At 33.9% G+C, this 27,248-nt stretch overlaps 1 protein-coding gene and 1 long non-coding RNA gene across 2 annotated transcripts in view; both read left to right on the forward strand.

Annotated features, from left to right (window-relative positions):
- LOC139499011 (uncharacterized) overlaps positions 1 to 17,108 on the forward strand; it is a 29,036-nt gene extending 11,928 nt beyond the window's left edge. Inside the window, exons 2-7 of the long non-coding RNA XR_011658073.1 lie at positions 2,291 to 2,351; positions 2,995 to 3,060; positions 4,926 to 5,079; positions 12,668 to 12,750; positions 12,991 to 13,014; positions 17,020 to 17,108. This is a non-coding gene — a long non-coding RNA (uncharacterized lncRNA). The remainder of the gene's footprint in view (positions 1 to 2,290; positions 2,352 to 2,994; positions 3,061 to 4,925; positions 5,080 to 12,667; positions 12,751 to 12,990; positions 13,015 to 17,019) is intronic.
- Positions 17,109 to 18,086: 978 nt separating this feature from the next.
- LOC139497810 (uncharacterized) overlaps positions 18,087 to 27,248 on the forward strand; it is an 83,252-nt gene continuing 74,090 nt past the window's right edge. Inside the window, exons 1-4 of the mRNA XM_071286044.1 lie at positions 18,087 to 18,206; positions 18,596 to 18,691; positions 19,251 to 19,349; positions 19,976 to 20,083. Coding sequence (XP_071142145.1) covers positions 18,087 to 18,206; positions 18,596 to 18,691; positions 19,251 to 19,349; positions 19,976 to 20,083 — 423 coding nt within the window. The remainder of the gene's footprint in view (positions 18,207 to 18,595; positions 18,692 to 19,250; positions 19,350 to 19,975; positions 20,084 to 27,248) is intronic.

Here is a 27,248-nt window from a genome sequence, read left to right on the forward strand (position 1 = left end):
TTTAACATAGGACCCTATGGGAAATGCATACAAATGACTTCCTCTAGAGAACCACTGAATGGAATGAAACCAAACATGGCATGAATGTTCCTTATGAGGTGCTGACCAAGTGTTGTTACTTTGTTGCCGATCCATCATCCAAGATGGCCGCCAGCCGGGAACTTAGTTTAACATAGGACCCTATTGGAAATGCATACAAATGACTTCTTTTAGAGAACCACTGAATGGAATAAAACCAAACATAGCATGAATGTTCCTTATGGGGTGCTGACCAAGTGTTGTTACTTTGTAGCCGATCCATCATCCAAGATGGCCGCCAGCGGGGGACTTAGTTTAACATAGGACCCTATGGGAAATGCATACAAATGACTTCTTCTAGAGAACCACTAAATGGAATGAAACCAAACATAGCATGAATGTTCCTTATGGAGTGCTGACCAAGTGTTGTTACTTTGTAGCCGATCCATCATCCAAGATGGCCGCCAGCGGGGGACTTAGTTTAACATAGGACCCTATGGGAAATGCATACAAATGACTTCTTCTAGAGAACCACTAAATGGAATGAAACCAAACATAGCATGAATGTTCCTTATGGAGTGCTGACCAAGTGTTGTTACTTTGTAGCCAATCCATCATCCAAGATGGCCGCCAGCGGGGGACTTAGTTTAACATAGGACCCTATGGGAAATGCATACAAATGACTTCTTTTAGAGAACCACTGAATGGAATGAAATCAAACATGGCATGAATGTTCCTAATGTGGTGCTGACCAAGTGTTGTTACTTTGTAGCCGATCCATTATCCAAGATGGACGCCAGCGGGGGACTTAGTTTAACATAGGACCCTATGGGAAATGCATACAAATGACTTCTTTTAGAGAACAACTGAATGGAATGAAACCAAACATTGCATGAATGTTCCTTATGCCGTGCTGACCATGTGTTGTTTCTTTGTAGCCCATCCATCATCCAAGATGGCCGCCAGCATGGGACTTAGTTTAACATAGGACCCTATGGGAAATGCATACAAATGACTTCTTTTAGAGAACCACTGAATGGAATGAAATCAAACATGGCATGAATGTTCCTAATGTGGTGCTGACCAAGTGTTGTTACTTTGTTGCCGATCCATTATCCAAGATGGCCGCCAGCAGGGACTTAGTTTAACATAGGACCCTATTGGAAATGCATACAAATGACTTCTTTTAGAGAACCACTGAATGGAATAAAACTAAACATTGCATGAATGTTCCTTATGAGGTGCTGACCAAGTGTTGTTACTTTGTAGCAGATCCATCATCTAAGATGGCTGCCAGCAGGGGACTTAGTTTAACATAGGACCCTATGGGAAATGCATACAAATGACTTCTTTTAGAGAACCACTGAATGGAATAAAACCAAACATGGCATGAATGTTCCTTATGAGGTGCTGACAAGTGTTGTTACTTTGTAGCCGATCCGCCATCCAAGATGGCCGCCAGTGGGGGACTTTTGAATGAAATTAAACATGTTCCTTTCCTTATCAATGAGGTTGTGTTGTCACTTTTAGCCAAATTTTATATTTTTTCATATGATTTCAAAAACCCAAGTAGAATCAGGTGAGCGATAATGGCTCTTGAGAGCCTCTAGTTAAGTAATGTACTTCAAAGTCTTAAATGATTTATTTCTTTAGAAAAGAGGTGAAAGCATAGACTTTATAGATTGGTTGTATGCTTCATGTATATTTCAAACAAACAACTTTGTATGAAGTATTTTCATTCACTTCCAATACTTGTTGCTTGAGAGCATACATGAAACATTCTGATTATCAGCAAAATAAGTTTATAACTTCATTAGAACGTGATTAATATTGCCTGTAGTTCATGTTCCATCCATTTATTGCATTAATTGCATTAAAAGCGTCATATTCCATTTCCAAATCACTTGTCTAAATTGTTTATTTTTGAAGCGGATTAGCTACATGTATGACAAAAACCTGTATTCGTACCATAATACCAGTAAAAGTGACATGACACAAAAATAACTCCTATTAGACAGAGCCTGTCTAATAATACAGTGACGTGACACAAAAATAACTACCTTTAGACAGCCTTGCTAATAACAGGCCTTCATGCTATTATGAATTTGTCCTAAAACTCTTACACTGAGCTATTTATGGTACTATGGTAGGTTAAACCTCTTCTTTTTCATTCATGACAAGTTACTTGTCACAAGTATACATATTCAGAAATGGTTCAACTGATATTTATATAAATGTGAAGAACTGAAATTGAGCTATTTTATATTTTCAGTTTAAAGATCTACTGTTCGTTTTATTTGATTCAAGTCCAGTCAATTTATTACTTAGTAAAGGTAAGTGAATATTATAGTCAAATTGTATTGGATCGTTAAGTTATTTATTTTATCGAATGAAATTCAGAAATATATTTCAATTGTAAATGTTAAAATTCTTAAGGGGGAGATAATCAAGAGCTAGCTGGTTCATTCTAAGTAGCATTACACCAGTGCTTCTTTTTTTTTATTCTTTTAAACAGGATTAACATTTTGCACTCATCTACTTTTGTTAAATAAATTGGAAACAAGAAATAACATGATATAATTTAAACAAGATGAAGTGCATTTGTTAGTGAAAACTAAACAAAACATTACAATCATTACAATGTGAGTTACTTAAAGAGTAAGAATTTTTAAGAAGTCACTTGTGGTGTAGGAATGACAGATTGGATGTTAATGTCAATGAGACAGCAACCATTCAATGAAAGAGGTCAACATTGTATTCAACCATTGAAAACTATCTTTAAATTAGAACTATCACTGAGTGTGTACTTATTAATAAGCAACACAAGTGCCACATGTGGAGCACCTGAGATAACCCCAAACTGTTGATGGGTTTCCTGTTGCTCAGTCTTTAATTTTGTGTTTTGTGTACTGTTGTTTTTCTTTTTCTTTTTTAGCCATATTTTTAGTTTGAACATCTATTATTTGTATTTATTAGATCCTTGTCCAGTCAAGTTGTTATTATAGTCAACGTGATCCTTGTCCAGCCAAATTCTTATTATAGGTAAGTGTACATTATATATGTAAACTATATAGGATCATTTACTATTGAATTCAAATGTAAAATGTTCAAACTCTATAGGGGAAGATAATGTGAAATGTTCAAACTCTATAAGGGGAGATAATGTAAAATGTTCAAACTCTATAAGGGGCGATAGTGTAAAATATTCAAACTCTGTAAGGGGAGATAATGTTAAATCTTCAAACTCTATAAGGGGAGATAAGGTAAAATGTTTAAACTCTATAAGGGGAGATAATGTGAAATATTCAAACTCTATAAGGGGAGATAATGTAAAATATTTAAGCTCTATAAGGGGAGATAATGTAAAATATTCAAACTCTATAAGGGGAGATAAGGTTAAATGTTCAAACTCTATAAGGGGAGATAAGGTAAAATGTTCAAACTCTATAAGGGGAGATAAGGTAAAATGTTTAACTCTATAAGGGGAGATAATGTAAAATATTCAAACTCTATAAGGGGAGATAATGTAAAATAAACTCTATCAGGGGAGATAATGTAAAATGTCCAAACTTTAAAAAGAGAGATAAAATAAAATGTTCAAACTATAAGGGGAGATAATGTAAAATATTCAAACTCTATAAGGGGAGATAATCAACATATAGTTTTTACATTCAAAATACCACCAATGTTTTTATAGTAAACAAGACACAAATAATGTGATAACATCATTACAATGTTATTTGTCTTCAAATATTAGCATTGAACTTGTGCTATAAAAAAATAAAGTGAGATATATATCAATGAGCAACCCAACAAAGCAAGAATTGAGATGTGTACAGGTCAATATATAGTCAACGATTCAAAAATAACCTCATATGATAAGGTCTTCATTTTCATGAAGCGGGCCATTAAATTTAGGATTTATTCATTTTAACTTAAGGAAATAATTGCACATTATACCTTTTTATTGCACCACGGGTAAATTATGACGTTGTGATTGGTTTAACGCCGTCACATAGTGACCCCCTATGGATCTTTATTGGACCACAGATGAATTATCACGTTGTGATTGGTTAAATGCCGTCACGTGGTGACCCCCTATGAGACCGTATGGGGTTAGTAAGTTTCATATGGGGTTCATGACGCGTTAATGGCGACGTCATCTATTAATGTTGTTGTGTTTCATTGTTTATTTTTCAACAAAACGTCGCAGAAAAAGTCCAGCGTCCGATAAATTCGTTATACGGTTAACTACTGACCCCCTACGGATTCATAGAGGGTGAATAAAATTCATAGGGGACTCGGCCTCCGGCCTCACCCCCTATGGATTTTACTAACCCTCTATGGATCCGTATGGGGTCAGTAGCGAACCATATAACTTATAGTATGGGGTTAGTAAATTTCATATGGGTTCATGACGTCTGTCTATTTTTAATGGTGACCTCATCTATTGATGTTGTTGTATTTCATTGTTTATTTTTATACAAAACGCAGCAGGAAAAGTCCCATGTGCGATAAACTTGTTATATTGTATATATGGTTCACTACTTACCCCCTTCGGCCTCAGCCCCTATGGATTTTACTAACCCTCTATGGATCCGTAGGGTGTCAATAGCGAACCATATAACTTATAACTCTAAGTTTATTTTATTGAAACAGGGAGATAACACGCACACATTGATATGTTTATAAGAAACATTCATAACAAGTACCAATGACATATTTTTTAGTCATACTTCAATTTTACATATATATCGGGCTTAAACAAGTAAATACGATTTATAGTTATTTTTCACAGATGCTTTAGATGACGACACAACGTTAGTTATAAATTAGGCTGACCTCAGAAGTACATTCATCAGTATTTATTTATTAGTATGTATTGTATAATATATGTTTTTTTTAAGAGAACAAAACAAATCAATCCACAAAGACTGCCTCGATGATCTTCACGGTGTTGTGGTATTGTGTTAACTTTTAGTGTGGGAGGTGGTGGGTTTGAACCCTGGACAGTTCAACCAAAGACTTGAAAATTAATATTTGCTGCTTCTCCAAAATAAGGTAAATCAATACAGAGTCAGTAAGTAGTTTTCACATATGCCATACAGCCACTTCCTTTTTTTCACATCTGCCATACAGCCACTTCCTTTTTTTCACATCTGCCATACAGTCACTTCCTGTTTTCACATCAGCCATACAACCACTTCCTGTTTTCACATCTGTAATATATCCACTTTCTGGTTTCGCATCTGTCATACATCCACTTCCTGTTTTCACATCTGTCGTACAGCCACATCCTATTGGTTGATAGTTTGAAATTATACAACACTCATTGTACAATGAAAATTTCTTTTTCTTGGCTTCTATGGAAGGGAATGATTTTATATTTGATGAACAGCTTGAAAATGTTGATTTGTAGAATGTTAGCAATTTTTATGCCCCTTTTTCATGGGCATTATGTATTTTGATCTTTGGGTCCGTCTGTTCGTCTGATCTTTCACCTGTTGGTCCGTCTGTCCTGCTTCAAGTTAAAGTTTTTGATGAACTTGAAGTCCAATCAACTTGAAACTTAGTACACATGTTCCTTATGATATGGTCTTTCTAATTTTAATGTCAAATTAGAGATTACTCCCAGTTCACGGTCCACTGAACATAGAACATTATAATGCGGAATGGGCATCCGTGTACTTAGGACACATTCTTGTTGTTTATGCTGTGCAACTTCTTTCTGTTACCCAATAGTTTGAAATTATTCAAATTCATTGTATAAAGAAAATGTTCATGAAAGTTCATGTGATGAATAACAATGATGCATGTATCCCTAGACTAAAGAATAATGATATAAACAATTACAGTTTGTCCAAAGGCCTTCAACAATGAGCAAAACCCATACCATATAATCATCTATAAAAAGCCTTGGTATGATAAAATGTGAAACATTCAAAAGAAAAATCAACAGCCTACTACAACAATGAAGGAAAAACAAATATGGTACACAGCTTCTAACTTCAGCCACTACGTTATAGGTCCTGTCTGTGGAAAGAGTCACACCCTGTATGTAGAATACACAGCTTCTAACTACAGCCTCTACGTTATAGGTCCTGGCTGTGGACAGGCACATACAGAATTAAAAAAAAATCATTGAATTTAATGTGACTGGTCTAGTTGATTATTGATAATGTTTTAAGAAACTGTTACTTGATATTTTTTATGCGTTTCTTAAATGCCGACCTTTTTATAAACCCTTAATCTTGAAACGATCTCAAAATAAGGAGTTGTGGTATGATTAACAATGAAGCAATTAATCCTAGACCATAGGACAAAGAAATAAACAATTACAGGTCGTTCAACAGCCTTCCACAATGAGCAAAACTCATACCATATAATAATTAGGAGATGCGGTATGATTAACAATGATACAATTATTCCTAGACCATAGGACAAAGATATAAACAATTACAGGTCGTCTAACAGCCTTCCACAATGAGCAAAACTCATACCATATAATAATAAGGAGTTGTGGTATGATTAACAATGATACAATTATTCCTAGACCATAGGACAAAGATATAAACAATTACAGGTCGTCTAATGGCCTTCAACAATGAGCAAAACCCATACCATATAATAATTAGAAGATGTGGTATGATTAACAATGATACAATTATTCCTAGACCATAGGACAAAGATATAAACAATTACAGGTCGTTCAACAGCCTTCAACAATGAGCAAAACCCATACCATATAATAATTAGGAGATGTGGTATGATTAACAATGATACAATTATTCCTAGACCACAGGACAGATATAAACAATTACAGGTCATCCAACAGCCTTCAACAATGATCAAAATCCATACCATATAATAATTAGGAGATGTGGTATGATTAACAATGATACAATTATTCCTAGACCATAGGACAAAGATATAAACAATTACAGGTCGTCCAACAGCCTTCAACAATGATCAAAATCCATACCATATAAAAATTTGAAGATGTGGTATGATTAACAATGATACAATTATTCCTAGACCATAGGACAAAGATATAAACAATTACAGGTCGTCCAACAGCCTTCAACAATGATCAAAATCCATGCCATATAATAATTTGAAGATGTGGTATGATTAACAATGATACAATTATTCCTAGACCATAGGACAAAGATATAAACAATTACAGGTCGTCCAACAGCCTTCAACAATGATCAAAATCCATGCCATATAATAATTAGGAGATGTGGTATGATTAACAATGATACAATTATTCCTAGACCATAGGACAAAGATATAAACAATTACAGGTCGTCCAACAGCCTTCAACAATGAGCAAAATTCATACCATATAATAATTAGGAGATGTGGTATGATTAACAATGATACAATTATTCCTAGACCATAGGACAAAGATATAAACAATTACAGGTCGTCTAATAGCCTTCAACAATGAGCAAAACTCATACCATATAATAATTAGGAGTTGTGGTATGATGAACAATGATACAATTATTCCTAGACCATAGGACAAAGATATAAACAATTACAGGTCGTCTAATCAATGCTAATAGCCGTCAACAATGAGCAAAACCCATACCATATAATAATTAGGAGATGTGGTATGATGAACAATGATACAATTATTCCTAGACCATAGGACAAAGATATAAACAATTACAGGTCTTTCAACAGCCTTCAACAATGAGCAAAACCCATACCATATAATAATTAGGAGATGTGGTATGATTAACAATGATACAATTATTCCTAGACCATAGGACAAAGATATAAACAATTACAGGTCTTTCAACAGCCTTCAACAATGAGCAAAACCCATACCATATAATAATTAGGAGATGTGGTATGATTAACAATGATACAATTATTCCTAGACCATAGGACAAAGATATAAACAATTACAGGTCTTTCAACAGCCTTCAACAATGAGCAAAACCCATACCATATAATAATTTGAAGATGTGGTATGATTAACAATGATACAATTATTCCTAGACCATAGGACAAAGATATAAACAATTACAGGTCTTTCAACAGCCTTCAACAATGAGCAAAACCCATACCATATAATAATTAGGAGATGTGGTATGATTAACAATGATACAATTATTCCTAGACCATAGGACAAAGATATAAACAATGACAGGTCGTCTAATAGCCTTCAACAATGAGCAAAACCCATACCATATAATAATTAGAAGATGTGGTATGATTAACAATGATACAATTATTCCTAGACCATAGGACAAAGATATAAACAATTATAGGTCGTCCAACAGCCTTCAACAATGAGCAAAACCCATACCATATAATCATCTATAAAAAGCCTTGGTATGATAAAATGTGAAACATTTCAAAAGAAAAAATCAACAGCCTACTACAACAATGAAAAAAAACAAATATGGTACACAGCTTCTAACTACAGCCACTACATTATAGGTCCTGGCTGTGGACAGGCACATACAGAATAAAAAAAAATCATTGAATTTAATGTGACTGGTCTAGTTGATTATTGATAATGTTTTAAGAAACTGTTACTTGATATTTTTATGTTTTTCTTAAATGCCGACCTTTTTATAAAACCCAAATCTTGAATCGATCTCAAAATAAGGAGTTGTGGTATGATTAACAATGAAGCAATTAATCCTAGACCATATGACAAAGATATAAACAATTACAGGTCGTCTAATAGCCTTCAACAATGAGCAAAACCCATACCATATAATAATTAGAAGATGTGGTATGATTAACAATGATACAATAATTCCTAGACCATAGGACAAAGATATAAACAATTACAGGTCGTTCAACAGCCATCAACAATGTGCAAAACCCATACCATAGGATAATTAGGAGTTGTGGTATGATTAACAATGATACTATTATTCCTAGACCATGTAGACCATAGGACAAAGATATAAACAATTATAGGTCGTCCAACAGCCTTCAACAATGAGCAAAACCCATACCATATAATCATCTATAAAAAGCCTTGGTATGATAAAATGTGAAACATTTCAAAAGAAAAAATCAACAGCCTACTACAACAATGAAGGAAAAACAAATATGGTACACAGCTTCTAACTACAGCCACTACATTATATAGGTCCTGTCTGTGGAAAGAGTCACACCCTGTATGTAGAGTACACAACTTCTAACTACAGCCACTACGTTATATAGGTCCTGTCTGTGGAAAGAGTCACACCCTGTATGTAGAATACACAGCTTCTAACTACATCCACTACGTTATAGGTCCTGTCTGTGGAAAGAGTCACACCCTGTATGTAGAATACACAGCTTCTAACTACATCCACTACGTTATAGGTCCTGTCTGTGGAAAGAGTCACACCCTGTATGTAGAATACACAGCTTCTATAAACTACATCCACTACGTTATATAGGTCCTGGCTGTGGAAAGAGTCACACCCTGTGTGTAAAATACACAGCTTCTAACTACATCCACTACTTTATATAGGTCCTGTCTGTGGAAAGAGTCACACCCTGTATGTAGAATACACAGCTTCTCACTACATCCACTACTTTATATAGGTCCTGTCTGTGGAAAGAGTCACACCCTGTATGTAGAATACACAGCTTCTAACTACATCCACTACTTTATATAGGTCCTGTCTGTGGAAAGAGTCACACCCTGTATGTAGAATACACAGCTTCTAACTACATCCACTACGTTATAGGTCCTGTCTGTGGAAAGAGTCACACCCTGTATGTAGAATACACAGCTTCTAACTACATCCACTACGTTATAGGTCCTGTCTGTGGAAAGAGTCACACCCTGTATGTAGAATACACAGCTTCTAACTACATCCACTACGTTATATAGGTCCTGGCTGTGGAAAGAGTCACACCCTGTGTGTAGAATACACAGCTTCTAACTACATCCACTACGTTATTGGTCCTGTCTGTGGAAAGAGTCACACCCTGTATGTAGAATACACAGCTTCTAACTACATCCACTACGTTATATAGGTCCTGGCTGTGGAAAGAGTCACACCCTGTGTGTAGAATACACAGCTTCTAACTACATCCACTACGTTATATAGGTCCTGTCTGTGGAAAGAGTCACACCCTGTGTGTAGAATACACAGCTTCTAACTACATCCACTACGTTATAGGTCCTGTCTGTGGAAAGAGTCACACCCTGTGTGTAAAATACACAGCTTCTAACTACATCCACTACGTTATATAGGTCCTGTCTGTGGAAAGAGTCACACCCTGTGTGTAAAATACACAGCTTCTAACTACATCCACTACGTTATATAGGTCCTGGCTGTGGAAAGAGTCACACCCTGTGTGTAGAATACACAGCTTCTAACTACATCCACTACTTCATATAGGTCCTGTCTGTGGAAAGAGTCACACCCTGTATGTAGAATACACAGCTTCTAACTACATCCACTACTTTATATAGGTCCTGTCTGTGGAAAGAGTCACACCCTGTATGTAGAATACACAGCTTCTAACTACAGCCACTACGTTATAGGTCCTGTCTGTGGAAAGAGTCACACCCTGTGTGTAGAATACACAGCTTCTAACTACATCCACTACTTTATATAGGTCCTGTCTGTGGAAAGAGTCACACCCTGTATGTAGAATACACAGCTTCTAACTACATCCACTACGTTATATAGGTTCTGTCTGTGGAAAGAGTCACATCCTGTATGTAGAATACACAGCTTCTAACTACATCCACTACGTTATATAGGTTCTGTCTGTGGAAAGAGTCACATCCTGTATGTAGAATACACAGCTTCTAACTACATCCACTACGTTATATAGGTCCTGTCTGTGGAAAGAGTCACATCCTGTATGTAGAATACACAGCTTCTAACTACATCCACTACGTTATATAGGTCCTGTCTGTGGAAAGAGTCACACCCTGTATGTAGAATACACAGCTTCTAACTACATCCACTACGTTATAGGTCCTGTCTGTGGAAAGAGTCACACCCTGTATGTAAAATACACAGCTTCTAACTACATCCACTACTTTATATAGGTCCTGTCTGTGGAAAGAGTCACACCCTGTATGTAGAATACACAGCTTCTAACTACATCCACTACTTCATATAGGTCCTGTCTGGGGAAAGAGTCACACCCTGTATGTAGAATACACAGCTTCTAACTACAGCCACTACGTTATATAGGTCCTGGCTGTGGAAAGAGTCACACCCTGTGTGTAGAATACACAGCTTCTAACTACATCCACTACTTTATATAGGTCCTGTCTGTGGAAAGAGTCACACCCTGTATGTAGAATACACAGCTTCTAACTACATCCACTACTTTATATAGGTTCTGTCTGTGGAAAGAGTCACATCCTGTATGTAGAATACACAGCTTCTAACTACATCCACTACGTTATATAGGTCCTGTCTGTGGAAAGAGTCACATCCTGTATGTAGAATACACAGCTTCTAACTACATCCACTACGTTATATAGGTCCTGTCTGTGGAAAGAGTCACACCCTGTATGTAGAATACACAGCTTCTAACTACATCCACTACGTTATAGGTCCTGTCTGTGGAAAGAGTCACACCCTGTATGTAAAATACACAGCTTCTAACTACATCCACTACGTTATAGGTCCTGTCTGTGGAAAGAGTCACACCCTGTATGTAGAATACACAGCTTCTAACTACATCCACTACTTTATATAGGTCCTGTCTGTGGAAAGAGTCACACCCTGTATGTAGAATACACAGCTTCTAACTACATCCACTACTTTATATAGGTCCTGTCTGTGGAAAGAGTCACACCCTGTATGTAGAATACACAGCTTCTAACTACATCCACTACTTTATATAGGTCCTGTCTGTGGAAAGAGTCACATCCTGTATGTAGAATACACAGCTTCTAACTACAGCCACTACGTTATAGGTCCTGTCTGTGGAAAGAGTCACATCCTGTATGTAAAATACACAGCTTCTAACTACATCCACTACTTTATATAGGTCCTGTCTGTGGAAAGAGTCACACCCTGTATGTAGAATACACAGCTTCTAACTACATCCACTACGTTATATAGGTCCTGTCTGTGGAAAGAGTCACACCCTGTATGTAGAATACACAGCTTCTAACTACAACCACTACGTTATTGGTCCTGTCTTTCGACAGGCACATACAGAATAAAAAAAAAATGATTGAATTTAATGTGACTGGTCTAGTTGATTATTGATAATGTTTTTATTATACAATTACTGTCTTTTGATGAGGTAAATGTGTAGTTTTATTGACTTTTGAAAAACTGATATTCACTGAGACCAACAGCCGAAGTGAATATCAGTTTTTCAAAAGTCAATTAAACCACATATTTACCGAAACAAAAGACAGTAATTGTTTTATTCCATATTCCGAGAGAGATGCATGTAATTGCAATTATTAACCAAAACCAATTGTACATCAATCGTTTTCTTTTTACCAAAATAGTGCAGGTAAAAGCACGCGACGTTATGCACGGTGAATATCCTTTTTCCACAGGTGAATATGCTTATTTATTCAAAATCCTCATTCATATAGAAAAACCTTCTAAAGTTTTATCAATATGGAATAATTAATATTGTTCTTTATGTGTGTCTTAATGCTGGTAAATAAAACTCTTGAAATTTTTAGATCTGGAAAAGTGCAATAGATGTTCTGATGTTCGATGGAAAAAGTCACACCCTGCTTGTAGAATACATTTGTATCTCATTTAGGTATGTGATTAGATTTTTAAGGTTTTGAGTTCAGTTCATCAACTTTAAATAGTGCAGAAAAGTTGAGATAAATGACTGTTTCAATGCTATAATATATTATTTGAATGAAATAAGAAGATAAAAATATTAAGTCAGTATTTTACCACTCATAGTGATCATGTTTCAATTGGCAATAACACAAATACCTCAATTAAAACTCAACAGTATATATTGACTATAATTATTCTTTTCTATTTTTAGGCTATAATGGAAAGTTGGAATAAGGTAAGATTTACTTAATAGTCTCCTTGTCATTTATAGTTTTGTTCCCCATTAGGCCAAATAAAAATATATGTGTGGTTCCAGTAACCCTACCGTCCCTACTTTTTCGGCTTAAAAATAGCCTACCCTAAAGATTTTATTGTCATTTTTCATTAAGCACTGTTAAAGTCAGAATGTTGCTCCCATAGACTCAATGTAAAAAAAAAACAACATTAAATAAAAAAAAATCCCTGCCTACCTACCCTAACTTATTTTTAGATGTAACTGGAACCACACATACTTTTTTATTTGGCCTTAGTGTACAATTAGATACAAGTATGTGATAACTTGAGATAAAAACTAGTAGAATTCTAAGTGAACTACCAAACTACTTATTCCAAAAAAAAAAAAAAATACAAAACTGGGACAAAGCAAGGTGAACTCAAAAACATTTCTACTCATTACACTTGTGACACAAACAGCATTTGAATCAGTATTCAGTAACTGAACAAAACAAACAAAAATGCAGTTTAAGAAATTTATCGAATATTTTTCAAGTATGAAGGTACATGATGTAGGAGGGATGGACAGCTTTTGAGGATGGAAAGCTTTTGAGGGAGGTGGGAAGGGGGGGACGATTTTTAAAGTGGGAGATAGTGTATTATTTATGTAGTACCTTCAGAATCCTTGTTTATTTGTAACTCTATGTAGGTCTGTAGAGTTATTTGAAAAAAATATTGGGACAATTTTTCTACATAAACAAAATAAAATACAGAAGTTATCTCCCCTTGCCATTGTTAAGTTCATGTGAGTGGAATACGACAAATCTATTTTATGGTATAAAGAGCTGACTGATGCAACACACTTTTTGTCTTGTTAGTTTACATTCTCATTGCTTTATTATATCCCACATCTACATTTATTCAGTCTACATACATTTATATAATTATGTATCTCTTTAAGTAAGTTAATAGAGAGATTTCTACTAGCTGATATGAAAAAAGGATGAGAAAGTACCTAGGGGCAAAGTGAATGAAACACAACTACATGTCTTTAAAAGGCAATTAAAGGACTTAGTGAATGAAAAACACAACTACATGTCTTAAAAAGGACGAAAAGTAGGGGCAACTAAAGGACTAAGTGTATTACATGTCTTTAAAAGGACAAAGGTCAAAGTCCAGAAAATACTACAAGAAAGAAAAATCAAGGATATGCCAAATCTAGTCCATGATTCTATAAAAAAACAATTTTTTGAAGGTTAACAATTTTTGTCGAGTCTGTGACTTAAGTCCCAGAAAGCTCGACATAGGGATAGTGATCCGACGGCAGATAACATCTTAAAAGCTTCATATTTTAGAAGGTTGAAGACCTGGATGCTTCATCAATTGAACAGTCAGGGGACTTACTTAAATAAGTGATTTTCTAAATCACTGATTCAAGTAACATTATTTCCATAAAGGTTGGAAGTTAGAGTTGTCTTTCTTTAATAATCACCTATTTAAGTAGTACAAATTAATCACTAGAAGAAGTGATTAAATTTTAATGTAGCTTTAAATATAGAATACTAATGATCCAGGGAGTAATTATGTTTCTAAACTTATCAGAACCAACATCTGTGTTGTCTAGGATGACCAGGTCATTTCAGGTGATGACCTTGTACTGAATCTAGGATAATGACATAAAAATCACTTGTTTAAGTATCAGACCTCAATTTCCTTCCCAAAAATCACTTCTTTAAGTATCATTCTTTTAATAACCACCACTAATTTCAACACCCCCGAACAGTGAAATTTTTATCGCGAACAGTAGAATTTTATTACATAATCTGAAAGATGAAACCTTGAACTTCACAGGAAAAATACTCCCACTGCTGGGAAAAATCTTTTAAGAAAGTATCAGTTCATTATGTTAAGCCATTATTATAGCATTTTTTCAATTAAAATAGAATTTTCAGCTAAATGATAGCATCAAAGGTATAAACCTTGCTACTTAAAAGAAGCAAAAAGTTCATTTTTTTTTAATTTTACTAATTAAAAGATATTATTTAAACATATGTTTTTAAAATTTTGAAAAAACTACAAAATCCCAATTTGTGACAAAACCTCAAATTTGCTACTCAAATAAGTGATTTAAAAATCACTTATTTGTGTAAGTCCCCTGACTTGAAGACCTGGATGCTTCATACTTTGTATATAAATGCCTCATGTTATGAAGTTTCCGTCAGTCACATGTCCAATGTCCTTGACCTCATTTCCATGGTTCAGTGACTACTTGAAAAAAATATTTTTTGTAATGTTAAATTCTCTCTTATTATAAGTAATAGGATTACTATATTTGGTATGTGTGTACCTTGCAAGGTCTTCATGCCTGTTAGACAGTTTTTACTTGACCTCGACCTCATTTCATGAATCAGTGAACAAGGTTAAGTTTTGTGGTCAGGTCCATATCTCAGATACTATAAGCAATAGATCTAGTATATTCAGTTTATGGAAGGACTGTAAAGTGTATATGTCCAAATGGCAGGTGTCATCTGACCTTGAACTCATTTTGATGGTTCAGTGGTTACAGTATAAGGTTTTTGTGTTTTGGTCTGTTTTTTTGCCCCACCTACGATAGTAGAGGGGCATTATGTTTTCTGGTCTGTGCCTCCGTCCGTCCGTCCGTCTGTGCCTCCGTTCGTCCGTCCGGTTAAAGTTTTTGGTCGAGGTAGTTTTTGATGAAGCTGAAGTCCAATCAACTTGAAAATTAATACACATGTTCCCCATGATATGATCTTTCTAATTTTAATGCCAAATTATAGTTTTGACCCCAATTGCATGGTCCACTGAACATAGAAAATGATAGTGCAAAGTTCAGGTTAAAGTTTTTGGTCAAGGTAGTTTTTGATGAAGTTAAGTTACATCAACTTGAAAATTAGTACACATGTTGATATGATCTTTCTAATTTTAATTCCAAATTATAGTTTTGACCCCAATTTCATGGTCCACTGAACATAGAAAATGATAGTGCAAAGTTCAGGTTAAAGTTTTTGGTCAAGGTAGTTTTTGATGAAGTTAAGTTACATCAACTTGAAAATTAGTACACATGTTGATATGATCTTTCTAATTTTAATTCCAAATTAAAGTTTTGACCCCAATTTCATGGTCCACTGAACATAGAAAATGATAGTGGGAGTGGAGCATCTGTGTACTATGGACACATTCTTGTTCTTATTCTGTATGCAATAGGTCTACCATATTTGGTGTATGGAATGATTGTAAGGTGTACATGTCTAGCTGGCAGGTGTCATCTGACCGTGACCTTATTTTCATGGTTCACTGGTCAAAGTTCAAATTTTGAGTTTTGGTCTTTTTATTTAATACTTTATGCAATATGTCAACTATATTTGTTGTATGGAAATATTTTATGGTGTATATGTCAATCGCACAGGTTTTAATTGACCTTGACCTCATTTTCACGGTTCATTGCTCAGTGTTAAGTTTTTATGTTTTGGTCTGATTTTCTTAAACTATAACCAATAGGTCAACTATATCTGTAGTTTGGAAGAATTGTTAGCTGTACATGCCTTGACCTCATTTTCATGGTTCATTGGTCAATGTTTAGTTTTCTTGGTTAATGTTAAGTTTATGTGACAGTTGTGATAAAGCTTTTTATTTAGGACTATCAACATAATATCAATGATTAGTATAGAAGGCGAGACATTTCAGCGTGTGCACTCTTGGTGTTTTTGTTGATAATATAAAATGCATAAATCCCAACAATTATATGCTATTAAAAGAATTCCTCTGTCTGTTATTTGAAGGAAGGATACTACTGATTTATGTAGTCATTGCTAAACAGAAGAATACATAATTATTACCTAATTTAACAGTAAGGACATTCATTTTAATATATTTTTATTACGGTTTACTTACAGAAACTTAATACAGCTGCTGGGAATAGAGATATAGAAGCCTTAAAATTATGTCTACAGAATGGTGCAGACATTGATTATCAAGATTAAATGTAATTTTTATGTTTTACTTACAGAAACTTACTACAGCTGCTAGAGATGGAGATATAGAGGCCTTAAAATTATGTCTACAGAATGGTGCAGACATCGATTATCGAGATGTAAGTAAAATATTCACATTCAAAACTACCTTATTTTAATAATTCATAGAAAAATCACTTGAAGATACAGCCTTTATGGTACATGAACAAAAAAAGACACAAAACTACATGTTACTTAAAATTAAAGCACAGTGAAACAGTGAAAACTACAAGTAACTTCAAAATGTTGAATATTGTACATAAACACACGACAACAATTTACTTTAGAACTATAATAACAGAAGTATAAAAAATAAAAAAACAAGTTACTTCAGAACATAACAAATTGTACATAAGAAATATAAAACACACAACTACAAGTTACTTCAGAACATAACAGATTGTACACCAACAGTATAAAACACACAACTACAAGTTATTTCAGAACATAACAAATTGTACATAAGAAATATAAAACACACAACTACAAGTTACTTCAGAACATAACAGATTGTACATAAGCAGTAAAAAATATTTTTATTGAAATGAATGATGATACTGAATCTACACTAAATCATGTTGTTAATTAGACAAGTTTAATGAACAAATATTTGTAATAATTATATAAAGTGGGGTCTCATTTTACTCATATTATTGTTCTGAATTAGAAAATATTACTCCTTTTCATGTTTCTTAAAATTTTTTTTTTATTGAAATGAATAATGATACTGAATCTACACTAAATCATGTTGTTAATTAGACAGTTTTAACAAACAAATATTTGTAAGAATCATATAAAGTAGGGTCTCATTTTACTCGTTTTGTTCTACGGAATCCATTGATATAATTATTTTACACATTTCTTGAAAAAAATATTTTTTTAAGATATCTGGTTTAATTGAAGTTTTGACATTTCAGAACAAAACATGTTTATTGTTTGTTTATGTAGAATATAAATACAAGTGTAACTGGTCATTTTATTCAGTTTTGACCACTGATTCATGTGATATATATTTTGTTTATATTTATTACACAACATTGTCCAGTTTATCAGACAAGTTTTGATGTCAGTTGTATTATTCCAGGTTACAGGACGGACAGCATTAATGTTGGCTGCCAGTGGAGGACACCTGGAGATCTGTAGACTCCTCATTGATAGAGGATGTAAGATCGACATCACAACAGTATGTTATCTACTTAGTCTGATCACATTACTATTAATCTACACTAAATCATGTTGTTAATTAGACAGTTTTAACGAACAAATATTTGTAAGAATCATATAAAGTGGGGTCTCATTTTACTTGTTTTGTTCTACTGAATCCATTAATATAATTATTTTACACATTTCTTGAAAAAAATATTTTTTTAAGATATCAGGTTTAATGGAAGTTTTGACATTTCACAACAAAACATGTTTATTTGTTGTTTATGTAGAATATAAATACAAGTGTGACTGGTCATTTTATTCAGTTTTGACCACTGATTCATGTGATATATATTTTGTTTATATTTATTACACAACATTGTCCAGTTTATCAGACAAGTTTTGATGTCAGTTGTATTATTCCAGGTTCATGGAGAGACAGCATTAATGATGGCTGCCAGTGGACACCTGGAGATCTGTAGACTCCTCATTGATAGAGGATGTAAGATCAACATCACAGATGTATGTTATCTACTTAGTCTGATCACATTACTATTAATCTACACTAAATCATGTTGTTAATTAGACAGGTTTAATGAACAAATATTTGTAATAATTATATAAAGTGGGGTCTCATTTTACTCGTATTATTGTTCTGAATTAGAAAATATTACTTTTTTTCATGTTTCTTAAATTTTTTTTTTTATTGAAATGAACAATTATACTGAATCTACACTAATTCCTGTTTTTAATTAGACAGTTTTAACAAACAAATATTTGTAAGAATCATATAAAGTGGGGTCTCATTTTGCTTGTTTTGTTCCACTGAATCCATTGATATAATTATTTTACACATTTCTTGAAAAAAATATTTTTTTAAGATATCAGGTTTAATGGAAGTTTTGACATTTCACAACAAAACATGTTAATTGTTTGTTTATGATCAATATAAATACAAGTGTGACTGGTCATTTTATTCAGTTTTGACCACTGATTCATGTGATATATATTTTGTTTATATTTATTACACAACATTGTCCAGTTTATCAGACAAGTTTTGATGTCAGTTGTATTATTCCAGAGGTATGGACAGACAGCATTAATGGAGGCTGCCATGTTAGGACACCTGGAGATCTGTAGACTCCTCATTGATAGAGGATGTAAGATCGACATCACAGATGTATGTTATCTACTTAGTCTGATCACATTACTATTAATCTACACTAAATCATGTTGTTAATTAGACAGATTTAATGAACAAATATTTGTAATAATTATATCAAGTGGGGTCTCATTTTACTCGTACTATTGTTCTGAATTAGAAAATATTACTCCTTTTCATGTTTCTTAAAAATTTTTTTTTTATTAAAATGATCAATTATACTGAATCTACACTAATTCCTGCTGTTAATTAGACAGTTTTAATGAACAATATTTGTAAGAATCATATAAAGTGGGGTCTCATTTTACTTGTTTTGTTCTACTGAATCCATTGATATAATTATTTTACACATTTCTTGAAAAAAAAAAAAAAATTAAATATCAGGTTTTATGGAAGTCTTGACATTTCACAACAAAACATGTTTATTTGTTGTTTATGTAGAATATAAATACAAGTGTGACTGGTCATTTTATTCAGTTTTGACCACTGATTCATGTGATATATATTTTGTTTATATTTATTACACAACATTGTCCAGTTTATCAGATAAGTTTTAATGTCAGTTGTAGGATATGTTGTATATTATTGATATTGATAACAAAGTATTGTACATTATATTTACATGTTATTTGGTTATATTATAGAGCGATGGAGAAACAGCTTTACATTGGGCTGCTAGGTATGGATATCTACAGACCACACAATGTCTGGTAGAACAAGGAGGTGCCAGTCCCTTGATTAAATCACATCAGGTAATATTTTATAGTATATGACCAGTGTTCAACTATTAAGTAATGAATCACTAAAATGATGTATAAGATATGGTTGGATTCTATTTAAAGGCTATAGTTAAAAGTCATATGATTATTTGAATTGAACTTAAGAAGTTTGCTGTAATTAAAGTCTGTGTAAACAAACAAACTGTCAAACAAAACTTACACCTGTCTGTTGTCATGACAATTATAACAAAGTTATGTGATAATATCAAAACAGTCTAAGCAATGCATTGCCATTCGTTCACCATGTGTTTATATATTTAAACAGATGCGAGGTGGGCAATGACAGATAATCTTTAAGATGGGTGAAACAAACTTAAACACTACTAGACAATATTTATATGGATTCAATAAGGGGGAAAAATGCTTAATCATTTCATATTGTTGGCAGTAGGAAATTATTTAATGCAATAATTTGAAAGAGATGATCCTATGGAAATTTCTACAAATCTGTCTAGAGATAAATGTCATCTTGTCATAATTTATTTATTTCCTTATTTGAACAATCACAAAAAACTATGAAATGCTGTAAAAAAAAATATATACAGATCTAGGTGTACACGGGGTATACAGATATAGGAGGATATGGATGGGGTATACAGATATAGGAGGGTGTGGATAGGGTATACAGATATAGGAGGGTGTGGATGGGGTATACAGATATAGGAGGGTGTGGATGGGGTTTACAGATATAGGAGGGTGTACATAGGGTATACAGATATAGGAGTGTGTGGATGAGGTATACAGATATAGAAGGGTGTACATGGGATATACAGCTATAGGAGGGTGTGGATGGGGTATATAGATATAGGAGGTAGTACATAGGGTATACAGATATAGGAGTGTGGATGAGGTATACAGATATAGAAGGGTGTACATGGGATATACACCTATAGGAGGGTGTGGATGGGGTATACAGATATAGGAGGGTGTGGATTGGGTATATAGATATCGGACGATGTGGATGGGGTATACAGATATCGGAGGGAGTGGATGAGGTATACAGATATAGGAGGGTGTGGATGGGGTATACAGGTATTGGAGGGTGTGGATGGAGTATACAGATATAGGAGAGTGTGGTTGGGGTATACAGATATAGGAGGAAGTGGATGGGGTATAAAGATATAGGAGAGTGTGGATGGACTATACAGATATAGGAGAGTGTGGTTGGGGTATACAGATATAGGAGGGTGTGGATGGAGTATACAGATATAGGAAGGTGTTGGTGGGGTATACAGATATCGGAGGTTGTGGATGAGGTATACAGATATCGGAGGATGTGGATGGGGTATACAGATATAGGAGGGTGTGAATGGGGTATACATATATATAGTAGGGTGTGGATGGGGTATACAGATATAGGAGGGTGTGGATGGGGTATACAGATATAGGAGGGAAAGGATGGGCTATACAGATATAGGAGGGTGTGGATGGGGTATACAGATATAGGAGGGTGTAAATTGGGTATATAAATATGGGAGGGTGTATATTGGGTTTACAGATATTGGAGGGTGTGGATTGGGTATACAGATATAGGAGGGTGTGGATGGGGTATACAGATATAGGATGGTGTGGATTGGGTATACAGGTATAAGAGAGTGTGGATGGGATATACAGATATAGGAGGGTGTGGAATGGGTATACAGGTATAAGAGAGTGTGAATAGGGTATACATATATAGGAGGACATGAATGGGGTATACAGATATAGGAGGGTATGAATGCGGTATACAGATATAGGAGGATGTGGATGGGGTATACAGATATAAGAGGGCGTGGATGGGGTATATTGATATAGGAGGTTAAGGATGGGTTTAAATATAAAGGAGGGTGTGGATGGGGTATACAGATATAGGATGGTGTGGATTGGGTATACAGGTATAACAGAGTGTGGATGGGATATACAGATATAGCAGGGCGTGGATTGGGAATACAGGTATAAGAGAGTGTTGATAGGGTATACATATATAGGAGGGTATGAATGGGGTATACAGATATAGGAGGGTATGAATGGGGTATACAGATATAGGAGGATGTGGATGGGGTATACAGATATAAGAGGGTGTGGATGGGGTATACAGATATAGCAGGTTGTGGATAGGGTAAACAGATATAGGAGGGTATGAATGGGGTATACAGATATAGGAGGGTATGAATGGGGTATACAGATATAGGAGGATGTGGATGGGGTATACAGATATAAGAGGATGTGGATGGGGTATACAGATGTAGGAGGGTATAAATGGGGTATACAGATATAGGAGGGTATTAATGGGGTTTATGGGTCAAAATTTATAATTAATTCTCCATAGGCGGTAATGGTAACGTTTCCCTCCGTTGCTCAGTCCATATCGTTTACTTGAACATGTATGATGGCTCATATTGAAGCTGATACATTTATACATGTGTGGTTAAATTTTCGGAGTGGCAAGTGAGATGTTTTTTTTCGCAAATTGCTGGACCCCGGAAGATGGTGAAAAATGTCACTCTCCTCATGAAATAATCCCAAAATTCTGATCATAAAATTCAATAAAAAAATTGTCCTTTCTAATAATTTATTTCAGGTCAAATCTACATATTTCTTTTCTCATCACATTAGCTCTATAAAACAGTTCTTCTTATACGACTGCAAAAATTGAAAAATTTTTGGTCGTATATTGATATCACGTTGGCGTCAGGGTCATCGTCGTCGTCGTCTTCCAAATACTTTTGGTTTTTCGCACTATACACTGGTTCTCCGTTAATGCGCCCATTTTATGACGTTATTTTGTCCCTCCGTAAGAAAGCAAACCCAACGACTTCCAGTTATATACCCGTAGCTTGTTATGCTTATATCTGAGAATTTTAGAATTCTTTATTATCTATATTTTTAATTTTTATAAAGTTTAGTACATATTGCACAACGATCGTCCATAATGTTTTCTTCGAAAGGCTGAAATTTCCATTGATGGATAAAAGACCAAGCAGGACAAAATATTTAGTACAATATAGAGTGTAATATGAGTTAAATTTGATCATAAGGTTACCATAAATAATGTTGTTTATAACAATGGTCATTTATTCCAAGTTACATCAGTCCGAAAAACGAAGCAAAGTTGAAAACTGCAGAGATTTGTTAAGCGTGTAATCTCCGTGGAATGGCCAATTTAAAAAAAAACATCAATTATGAAAACAAATTTCACATTCAACAGATCGATATGGATGTCAACATTAAATTTTAGTTTAACTCCGATCTTTAGATATACATATTATGGTTCATAAATGACGAAATCGTCGAAATGTAACCTCCGTGGAATGTAATCTCCGTTGACATTTTGGTAAAGAGTGCTTTCTATCACGTCCACACTTTTATCTAGTATGGCGTGCCAAATAAACATATTAGATAGTTATAATGGATGGCGGATATATCACTTACAGATCAATAATATATTGTAATTCAGACGACATAAGAAGACAACATGTAACATTCTTTATAAATCAATTGTTTTGTCCATAATTGTTTGAGTGTAACAAAGTTGCTTCTTTCTCAAATCTAGATGAGAAAAAAACAAAACGAACCGGATGTTTTTATATCAATCGTAATGCATGTAAATAATTTATACCTGTTTTCAATATTCAAGATATGAAGCTTTATGATTGATATAAATTTGATACCGAATTCAATACGATTTAACAATTATGCAATTGCAAGAAGCCATAAAAATTGCTCTGACGTCGCGTACGGTGTTTGTGTTAGTTTTGGTAACGTTAGTTTGACGTTATTTTTTCATGCATTGTATAAATAACGTCGTACTTTTATCAGTTCGTGCAGCTCAATCATACAGCATAATTTATATGAGCGGTTTGCTTGACTTGCTACGTATAGAACCGAAATGCAAAAGCGGCACATATTTTTTTAAGTACAGTTAAATGAGAAAGGGGGGTAGGAGGGGTCCTGATCCCGAAATCCCGGGCTTAAAAACACGAAATCCCGAGGTCCTGATTTAAAAAAATCATAATCCCGAAGTCCCGAAATTAGAAAAAAAAAGAATTCCCGGATCCCGAAAGGGTCAATCACGAAATCCCGAGCTTAAAAACACCCGATACCGGAGTACTGATAAAGGTCCTATCCCCCTTTTAAATTAAAACAGAAAAATAATATTCATTTAAATTAGTATCCCCTTGTCTTTTTTTGATTGAAACAGGATATTTAAGAAAAGTTTAAACCCCTGTCTTTTCTGCTGCTTTTTCTTTTAGTTTAAACATATTTATTAATAGTGACCATGGATTGGGAAACAAGTTATTACAACTAAATTATATTAATCCGTTTCCACTTTGAGGGTGCGAGTGCTTCCTTGTAGCCTTAACCTGCTCTTTTCGAAATCTAAATGGGTGACTTTTACGCGCAAGAGATACTGCTCTCTCTTAACACGGGTCAGTCATTTATCGCCCCTTTCCGACGGACTATCATTGTTTCACAAAACCATCATACTCGCAAATGGTGTCAAGGGCTTATTCTTTTATCCGCTTTTGATTTTTTCCGAATTAAAATTTTATTAGTTGAATCGTTTGTTTCATCGCCTGTATTAAATGTTAAAAGAATCAACAGTTGAAAGCAAATTCAAAATTAACCACAATAAAGTTAATTTAATCAAATTTGCCAATCTCATAAACAAAAGGAAATTTAATCTCACCTATGAACAAGAAAACAGATGGGCGCAGATAATTTTAGCGAAAAACTACCAGGGGACATTTTAGTGCAGACATTAGAGCCGATTTTAGCGCAGGATTAATCCGTTCAGCTGTATTTTCGATAGCCCATTTTAGCGAAAACTTTCCTTGTTGAATAATACTAAAACCACGAGCATAAATTTATACTGGCTTAATATTAAAGTTGTATGTATATATATATGTTCACTTTGGTTCATCATGGAAATAAAAGTAATTCTATAGTTGTCACTCAGCTATTTATGTTTTTCTTGATACTATCATCAAATTGCAAACAACAACATATATAAAAATACAATGTAAAGACGAATGTGCTCCACAATCTAGACAAGATAAAGAGAAAAATCAGTTCCTACTGCAACTTTATGAACAGTATTGTACAGGGGACATACCCAGAGCCCATTAAGTACGTTCTCTGGAATATAAAGTGAATTTGATTTTAAAATTTTAGTGTTATATTTTAATGGACATGATATTTTTAAAATTGTGCTGTCTTGCTTCTATTTAAAAAAAAATATTGATCATTAATCATTAATCATAAAATGGATTAAAGCATTGCTCTAAAATGGGTATTGATAATTTCTATTTTCGTTCGAATGGGTTTTAAATTTTGGGCTAAAATGGGCTTTTCTTTGGCGCTAAAACGTTAGATATTTTTATCTAAAATGTCCTACCAATGCGCTATAATGTCCTTCGCCGAAACAGATACAGATATTAATTTTAACTAGATTCGATAAAAATCTGTTAAGATATCGTATCAAAATTATGATAATTTGAAATAAAAATATATAAATTTGATATAGCATATCCCTTTTGCACTGATTGTGCATGGGTTTTCTCTTCTCGATCTCGCGCATGGGTCTTGGTTTTTAATAAAATGTGTGCAAACAAAATAAATATTGAAACAAACATATAAAGAAAAATGCAAGGATGAACTTACGGATGTTTCATATTAATCCTTGTATGTGCCCATCGCAATTGATAAAGAAGCATGCCGGGATTTTGAGGAAGGGGAAGCATTTTTTTATCCTTGCATGTTCCCATGTCCCTAGAAACACACTATCCATTCTTTCTGATTTGAAAATGTGCCGAATATAAATTGATCCTTTTTCTATTATAATCGTTCGTTCTGACACCAGGTCCCATGTACTGAATAGAGAACGTTCAAACAAGTCCCCCAAACTGCTTCAAATAATAGATAAAAGAGGAGGGAGAAGGTTTCAGAAACATTAAACCTGTTAAGAAAGTTTTGAATAAGCATTCAATGATATATTTGTCGCTGGACGTCAGATAAACAATGAATCGATACACAAAAAAATGCGCCAATTTGGGTTTATTAATATAACACAATGTTTCAATCAATCTCATTATTATAATCAAATCATACTATTGGAAGAGAAATTCACAATTTGTTATATCAAATTGACAATTTGTTATTTCTAATTGATGATCTGTTATATGAAATTGAGAATTTGTTATACCAAATTGATTATCTGTTATATCAAATTGATAATTTGTTATATTAAATTCATATTTTGTTATATCAAATTCATAATTTGTTATGTCAAATTCGTAATCTGTTATATCAAATTCATAATTCGTCATATCAAATTGGAAAAAAAAGTTAATTAGCAGGGCACGTAAAGGCTTCCGTAATTTGCGACGTAGGCACTACATGTCAAGTTTTACAGAAAGTAACGTCAAAACAAGTAAAAAAGCATGGTGTGACATTATGACTAGACAAAAGTAGTCGCTGACTGTGTCGTTAATTCTTCCGACATGTGATCGAAAATGGGTTAAAAAAAATCCCTGAACAGTAGATTTTAATGTTATATAGTATTTTTTGTGCTATTATAATTTCAAATTCCCCCCCCCCCCAAAAAAAAAACTGTATATGTCTTATCATACTTGTAACAAAATGTAAAAAACAGCGTTTTGTGACATTTTGACTAGACAAAAACAAAAAGATCGCGTTTATTTTAAAAAAAAAATTTTCTCTTAAAACTTCAATACACTTAAAAAAATAGTTTTCACGTTTGAATAAAATTTCATATCGTAGAAAAGACTGTAACTGCCTATTACTTTTCATAAGACACTTAACAAATACGCCAAAACGTCAGAATACAGCGAGTGTGACATTTCAACGGATTTAATAAAATGAACAATTTAGAACATAAACTAAACAATACTTACTAATTGAAGACATAGAAAGTTGTATATTTATTGTATAATTTTGACACAGGAAGGGTGGATATGTAAATTGTGGTTTGGATCTGCAGCATTCGTTCGAATTTTGAAGAGCTCCAAAAAATATGCGAGATTTGGATTTTGTGACAGAAATACAAATTTCTAAAAATCATTAAATTCTGACACGATCTTTTGAAATGTTGTAACAAAACCTTTTATTTTTTCCCTTATTATATACGGAATAAAAA

This window comes from Mytilus edulis, chromosome 12 (genome assembly GCF_963676685.1).
Source record: "Mytilus edulis chromosome 12, xbMytEdul2.2, whole genome shotgun sequence".
NCBI classification, from domain to species: Eukaryota; Metazoa; Mollusca; class Bivalvia; order Mytilida; family Mytilidae; genus Mytilus; species Mytilus edulis.